The 8215-nt window shown below is 30.6% G+C and overlaps 1 protein-coding gene across 2 annotated transcripts in view; it reads right to left on the bottom strand.

Moving 5' to 3' along the window:
* Window positions 1–730: 730 nt before the first annotated feature.
* The window catches only part of LOC131164836 (lysine-specific demethylase JMJ17), a 69774-nt gene continuing 62289 nt past the window's right edge, over window positions 731–8215 (bottom strand). For both annotated transcript variants that reach the window (XM_058122336.1, XM_058122337.1), the window contains 4 exons: window positions 2762–2857; window positions 2574–2669; window positions 2303–2502; window positions 731–1184 (listed from right to left, as the gene is read on the bottom strand). In XM_058122336.1, the coding sequence (XP_057978319.1) occupies window positions 938–1184; window positions 2303–2502; window positions 2574–2669; window positions 2762–2857 (639 nt within the window). In that variant the 3' untranslated portion in view covers window positions 731–937. The remainder of the gene's footprint in view (window positions 1185–2302; window positions 2503–2573; window positions 2670–2761; window positions 2858–8215) is intronic.

Raw genomic sequence — 8215 nt, 5'->3', positions numbered from 1 at the left:
GAAGTAATTTGTTGCATCAACATCTAGGGGATTTTTCTTGCAATCTTTGGTTGGATTAAGTCCTCAGGAAAAGCTTGCTTCTCTTTCCATCCAGAAATCAAACTCTTTTCGGCATTACCATTTTAACTCCGCAGCCCCAAAAAGAAATCTTATCAGCAGACAGTAAAACCAAACACAGTTGAAAATATGTACACATATAAAGAAAACAAAGACTTCGTGGCAAATGAAGGCTTTCTTCCTTTCTTCTAGAGGTATCAATCAAACATGGACAAGTCTAAAGCCGAACAAGAATGATCATAACTGTGGAAGGAACAAGAATTACAACTGAGGGAGGAAAGTTTCCAGCTTTCTGCTTGACAACAGTGCGTAAGCACCAGACGCCATACAATATTTCAATTACGTTACCTGTAGAGACAACTTGTACAGACAGCATCCCAGCACTGTAACCAACATGTGCACAATCATTTCAAAGATTCCGCCATCAGGCGGGTGGGTCGGGGACGGGGGGGATAAAAAAGCAGGCAGTCAATAAACTGGCAGAGCTGTTGCCAAATCAACACGGAAACGTGATAAATGTACAAACCGTGAGTTACGCATAACCAAATAGGGAAAGTGGGGTTTATGCAGATAAAAGGAACAAGGTTGGTCATACCATCCTTGTCCTTCAAAACCAACCTCACCTCATGAGAGAGAGAGAGAGAGAGAGAGAGAAGAGAAAAAGACTAATAGCTGGAATTAAACATCATGACATTTGCTTTTCAAAAGTTCCACAAGCAATTAAGCACATGAAACAGTCAAAAAATGACCGTACAGAAAGAGGAGTGGAAAAGAGAAGTTTTTTCTCATTATGGCTTATTAGGCAGGCAACATAATTGACCTGAGAACATAAGAATCAATTGAATAAATTAAATGATTGACATTTTTTCTATGTTTGTGTTCACCGTTGTATATGGAAAAAAGTGGAAAGGCTTTCAAGTTCAATGCGTTTTTTAGCTGCTCTTCTAAAAGGCTTTCGGTTTCTCCATAATAAAAGATCAATTCCACTAGAACACCTTAAAAAATTACTGTGATCCACGGAAACAGGGACCTTTTGCTCTACACTGGTCTTGTTTTTCATTTGCCTTCTTGTCTCTCTGTGCTGTGGAGAAGGTGTTTGAGGCTCTCCAAATTTGGCGCCAGTTGACCTGTCAGAGCATTTGAGAAAAAGCAGTTGTTGGAAATAAGGCAAACCCCCCCAAAAAAATAACAATAATTTTTTTTCTGAAAAAAAAGGAAAGGGAGAAAAAAAACGACTTGACTATTCAACCCCATAAGAAATGTAAGCTCAAAGCTCTTTTTTCAATGCAAACACCATATTTGCTATTGAATGATTACTAACATGCTGTACCAACATTTTCCTGAAAAATGTAAGCAACTAATCAGCAGGTCCCGTAAGCTAGGGTTCCACATGATAAAACATGAGTCTTCTAATGATTTTAATAGAGACCTAATACGATAATGAGAGCCACGAGTGTTATTGTTCAGCCATAATTAATCTGTATAAAAATTCTTCCCCATGCCAAGCCATTCCTCCTAGAACTGTGGACAGTAAAACTGCATTAAAATAAGTATACAAGAACTCCATATCCCATACCATCTATAGATGTAGGAGCAGATTTATGTTAAATAAATTTCTAGGAAAAGCAAAGTGAAATCATACAAGAAGATAAAACTACCACAAAAATGTGATATTAGATGAAGATATATTTTATAGCTTGTGCTTCAATCAAATATTGAAGGCTACCAAACTCCGAAAGGCAGTTGGGGCATGTCTTGGACTAAAAAGCCTTTGATGAACCAGCACTCACAGCTTTCAAAGGTGCTAGGCCATAGCAGATAAGGTGCTACGACATAACAAAAACCACACTAGTTAGCATGGGCTGACCTCGGCATTCTATATCTGAATATCAAATTGTAAAATAATTGTCTGAAGCAAATTCCCGTTCGTAAAATTTTCAATTATTTATAAAATTAGACGGGCAATTGATTAATGTTGTTTTTCCCATGCTATTATAATAACTTTTTTATTTTCTTTCCCTTAGGATGCCTAAAACGTTAAAAAACAGAATGCATTTGAGGGAGAGAGAGATCTCCAGAAAAAGCACCAAACAGAATCATTGTATTCAAGATGCAACAATTTAAAGCATGCCACAGAAACACAGCCTAAACATTTAAGAAAGAAAGCCAATAAAATGAAAATAGCCTTTTTTATCAAATAAATAAATGGGTGCATGTGTGTGTGTCTAGTTTTGTATATGCTTACCTATCCTCATCTACCAACGGTGAAGTAGAAAGCTCTTCTGTTTGAGGCTTACATGCGGGGCAGATGTAGATCTTTGGTGCCGTAGATAATTTAATGCAATCAAAGTGATACCACTCATCACATTGATCACAAGCAATCATTGCCCTCTGATCATAGGGTTTTCGACAAATGCAATAGAGCATACTTCGATCTCTCAATAGCTGCAGCCACCAAGAAAAATACAAATAAATCAAATGCTCAGGCGTGCAGAAGCAAAACTAGAGCTCGCTACCTTCAGTTCCTTCTCAAAGTGAACTGCCAAATTTTCACCCTCTTTAATGAGCTCCAAAACTTTATCCAATCCGAGCGCACCATTATCCATTGCAACCTGGACAATAGAAACCGATGGTTTTAAGGGCTATAACAAACTTATTCAGAGATAAATATGACATCAGTTATTCGACAATTGAAGTTCTTGACCTTCTTAGCAGTATCAGCCCACTGCATGCCAATGCGCTTCACTTCCATAAGTTTCTGCCAGAAGTGATCTTCAGACGGAATGCTTATAGCTGCTCCCTGCATGAGTATAACCCAAATTATAGTTTCATGATTTCATGTACAAAAGCTAGCACCCAGAGGTAACTAAAGTGGTGGCTTGTTTTTCATGTGAAGCAGTAATAACGTTGTAGCTGATCAACTACATATGATGCCCCTACTGAGAGAAGCAACTGCAACAAGGGAAGATGTATCAAATACTCTATTTCCATTCTGCCAGTTGACAATTCCTCCTCTTAACCAGGGATTAGAATTTGAACTTCAACAGAAATTTTGAAGGCCTAAATTTATAGAAATTTCAACCAATATTTGGATTTCGATAGAAACATTGGAAAATTATAATAAATTACGGAAAGTGTGATGAAATTTTGGGAATGTTATATTAATATGGATAGAAAAAAAATCCATTACAAACAAGAACGTACAAAAGGGGATACAACAACAACAAACCGAGCCTTAATTCACACTAGGTGGAGTTGGCTTCACCAATCATTTTCCGCCAATTTACACGATTGTGGGCATTTTCATCTGACAATTTAAGAACAACAAAAAACCGAGCCTCAACTCACACTAGGTGGAATTGGCTACACCAATCATTTTCCGCCAATTTACACGATTGTGGGCGATTTCATCTGACAATTTAAGAGCTATTAAAGTCTTACTATCTCATTCCAAATTATTTAGGTTTATCCTTATCCCTTTTACTGCTGCAAAGGGTAATAAGCTCACTTCTCATGGGCGCACTACTTTGCCTATGTTTCACATGCCCAAAACTTCTAAGCCAACCCCTCCCTTATCTAATCTTCTACAGGTGCTATACCTAACTTACTGTGAATATGTTTGTTCCTCAATTTATCTTTTAACATTATATCACTCATCCACCTTACTATTCTCATATCAACATCTTCTACTTTTTGAATATGTTTGTCTCTTAGTTGCCAAACATTATGATCCATATAGCATAGTTGGTCATATAGGTATGCTGTAAAACTTTCCTTTTAATTTCACACCCAAAGCACTTCACCATTTTACCCACCCTTCTTTAACTATATGCAAAACATCTTCTTCAATTTCACCCTTTTAGCTTACATAATAGATCCAAGGTATCTAAATCTAGTAGAATTAGTAACTCTTGACCACCAAATTTAATACTTTTTTCCAGTATTCCTCCTACCATGACTGAAATAACATTTCATATACTTTTTCTTATTTCTACTTAACTTAAAACCTTTACCCCCCAGTTGGTTTGCGAAATCAGACTTGGAATGGAATCAAATATCTAAAAAAGAATTGCATTCCTGTGTTCGGTTTGCGCAAGTTAAGAGCGGAATCCTATTCAGACCAGAATACAACTCTTGCGAATGCGGGAATCACGATTCCAGTCCAGATAGACTAGAATTAATCTTCAATCCATGGAATAAGAATCATTTTTAAAAAAAAAAAATCAAAAAATAACAACAAATGCGAATAATACTAATATTCAATACTATTATAATAAAAATAATAAAAACTAATGATAATTGCAATAATAATAAATAATATTTATTATTATAAAATAATAACAATAACAAGAACCATATTAATAATAAAAAACACTAAAATAATAATTATTATTATAAATATATTAAAAAATAATAACTAATAATGACTTCAATAAAAATAATGTTTATTATTGTAAAATAATAATAACAAAAAGAGTAATAATAATAAGAAAAGGAAAAAAATATTAATTATTACTAGGATAATAATTATTATAAAAATAATAAAAATAGCAATAACAACAATAAACAATAACAATTACACTAATAATAATGACTATTATGAAAAAAAAAACATAAAAAATAATAATAAAAAAAAATAAATAATAATACTAATTGGTATTATTATTATAAAAATAATAAAAACTAATAATAATTACAATAACAATAATAACAACTAATAATAATATTTATTACTATTAAAATAATAATAACAACAAGAACATTATATAGAATAAAAATGCCACAATAATAACAATAATTATTTTAAGAATAATAATTATTATAAAAGTAATAAAAATGGTAATAACAACAATAAAAAAGCAATAATTACAAAAATAATAATCATTATTATAAAATAATAGAAAATAATAATCAAACAAAAACAACAACAATAACAATACTAGTTTTTATTATTATTATAAAAACAATAACAATTAAAACAGTTACAATACAATAATAAAAAATAATAATAATATTTATAACTATAAAATAGTAGTAAAGAGGAAAATAAAAATAATAATAATTATTACTATTTTAAGCAGAATAACTATACAAAAAAATAGCAAAAAAATAATAATAAAACTAATAATAATTACAATGGCAATTATAATTATTACTATAAATAATAATAATAAAATAAAAATAATAATAATAAAAATGAAAAATAATTATTATTATTATTTTAAGGATAATAATTAGTATAAAGTATAAAAAAATAACAATAACAACAATAAAAAATAATATTAAAACTAATAAAAATCACAATTATAAAATAAAAATAATAAATAAAAATTAAATAATTATGTATTACGGATTTTTGAAAAAGGACTTATTTTCATTCCATTAGAAGCCATTGAAGGATGCCAAATATTGGAAAGAAACTGAAACTGGATTTCTACTATCGTTTCATGTTGCTAACCAAACCGGTAATTGTATTCCAGGAGAAATTTCATTCCTACCTTGATTCTATTCCTCTTTCGATTCCTTTCCTACTTCAATTTCATTTCGCAAACCAAACAAGGGATTAGATTCTAAAGCTTCCCCATAATTCAACTTAAATTCTACTCAATCCATAGCTTCATCAACTAAGACAATATCATCTTCAAACAATATACACCATGTAATTTCATTTTGGATACTTTTAGTAAGTTCATCTTTCACTAATACAAAAAGATAAGAGCCCAAAGTCAATTATTGATGTACACCTATTGTGATTGGAAATGCCATAGATTTTCCATTTGTAATCCTAAGTTAGTCATTACAGTATCATATGTATCTCTAATGACATTAATATACCCATTACATACTCCCTTTTGCTCTAAGAAACAACATAGAACTTCTCTATGTACCCTATCATATGCATTTTTTAAGCCAATAAAATCGTATGCAGGTCCCTTTTCTTTTTCCAAAACTTTTTGATTGATCTTCTTAAAAACTATATGGCTTCTATAGTTGATCTCCTAGGCATAAAAACCAAACTAACCTTAAGTCTTTGTACCACCAGCCACTGCACGCCCTCCTCATAGGTCTTTCGGCCACGATTTGTGCTTACCCTCCCCACACAACCTCACACTGTTGCCTCTTCACACCAAGGACACTGTCACCCTCCTCTTCCCATTGCCTTCCTTGCCGGACACCGCTGAAAACAGTGAAGCACCAGCAGATCAAGGCATCTTCAGCAGATTAGCCTCTCCAAATCTACAAATTTAATGGCATTCTAGGGTTCGACTAATTTATTAATTAGAAATTATTGGTTTCTAAAAAAATAGATATTAATATTATAATAAATGTAACTTAGTATTAATATTATTGTAAATTAAGAAATAATGATGACTTTGTTAGGGTTTAAACAACTTGTTAATTGAAAAATATTTAAAGTATTTCCTAGAAAATATTTATTAAAAATTTATTTTATTTAATAATATTATTTTCAACATAATTTAACAAATAATACATATTATGTTGTTGTGTATTATAATATATTTATTATATGTTGAATGTAATAGTATTATTCATGTGATAATAATATTATTGTCAATTAAGAAATAATAATGACTATTTCGGGTTAATTAAATCATTAATTCAAAATATCAATTAAAAAATATTAATTAAAATGTTAAGGATTCATATCATAGTTACCTGACAAATTTTACACTGGCTGTCAGCTACCTAACGCAACCCTCCTCCTTAATAAACTTTATGTTAAGGTTTTGTTGTTGTTGTTATTGTATTAATTAAAATGTTAAGTTATTCAATTATATTATTATCAACATAATTTAACAATTAAATATTATTTTGCTATGTATTATAATATATATATATATATATATATATATATATATTACATGTTAATATATAGTATGATTATTACTCATAATAATACTATAAATTTATGGAGCACTAATAATAACCGTAAGTATTCAAACACTGCTTATTTAATCAGAACTTGTAACCAACACTTATTTTTAGATGCAACCAAACAACACTTATGACTTTCAACTATTTTCTAGTTCAACACTAACTAATAGCACTTACAAAATTCAGCATTTTTTAAGAAAAGTACTTTTAAATAAGAGATTCCAAAGGGTCCCTAATGTATGACTTATAAGTACAATTCCACGATAGTTATTACAATTTTGAATATCTCTTTACTTTTTTATATAGGTAAGTGTTTTTCCCCCATTTGTCAAGCATTTTCTTAGTTTTTATAATTGTGTTAAATAAATTAATTAACCATATAATTCCATTATCCAAATTTCAAATGGGACATCATCCAATCCTTTATCTTTTCCATTTTTATTTTTTTTAATGCAAACTTAATTTCAATAACTCTAATTTCATGAATAAATATAAATTTTTCTAGCTTTTTTATCATTTGTCAATTATAAGCCTTCTACTTGGTTTTCATTAAATAGTTTAATAAAGTCACTTCTCCATTTTCTTTTACGTCTTCTTTAACCAAGACAGTCTTCACTTTTTATACGTTTTACACTACCTAAGTCCTTGCTCTTTCCTTCTCTTGCTATTTCAGGTTTAAATATGCATCTTTCTCCTTCTTTTGTATCTAATCCAACATATAAATTATTATGTTCCATGTTTAGCTTCACTGACAACCATTTTTGCATCCTTTCTTGCTTCTTTATACTTCTCAAAATTTTCCATTTTTCTACATTTTTTCCATGTTCTATACAAAATTCTTTTTATCCTTACAACATTTAGAACATCTTAATCCTACCACCAACTTTCTTTACTAGCTGACAATGTTCCTTTAGATTCACCTAAAATCTCTCTTGTTATCTCTTTAATAGAGCTAGCTATCCTACTCCAAAGAGTGTATGCGTCTACGCTATCCTCTAATATCCAATCCCTCTTTGATCATTTTATCTTTAAATTTATTATTTTTTCTCCCTTTATGTTCCACCACCTAGTTCTCTTGCATTGATTTATGTTACCCTTCTTGTTTCATTTTATAACACATATATCTAGCACTAGAAATTCTATGTTCTGTATAAACTTCCACCTCAGATCACTTCACAATCCTTGCATGATCAACGATCTACCCTCCTATTTAAGAAACTTATATTTTGCCTACTCATGACGATTATTCTCTCTTCTTAAA

This window comes from Malania oleifera, chromosome 9 (genome assembly GCF_029873635.1).
Source record: "Malania oleifera isolate guangnan ecotype guangnan chromosome 9, ASM2987363v1, whole genome shotgun sequence".
NCBI lineage: Eukaryota > Viridiplantae > Streptophyta > Magnoliopsida > Santalales > Ximeniaceae > Malania > Malania oleifera.
This window is presented reverse-complemented; position numbering and strand designations above follow the sequence as displayed.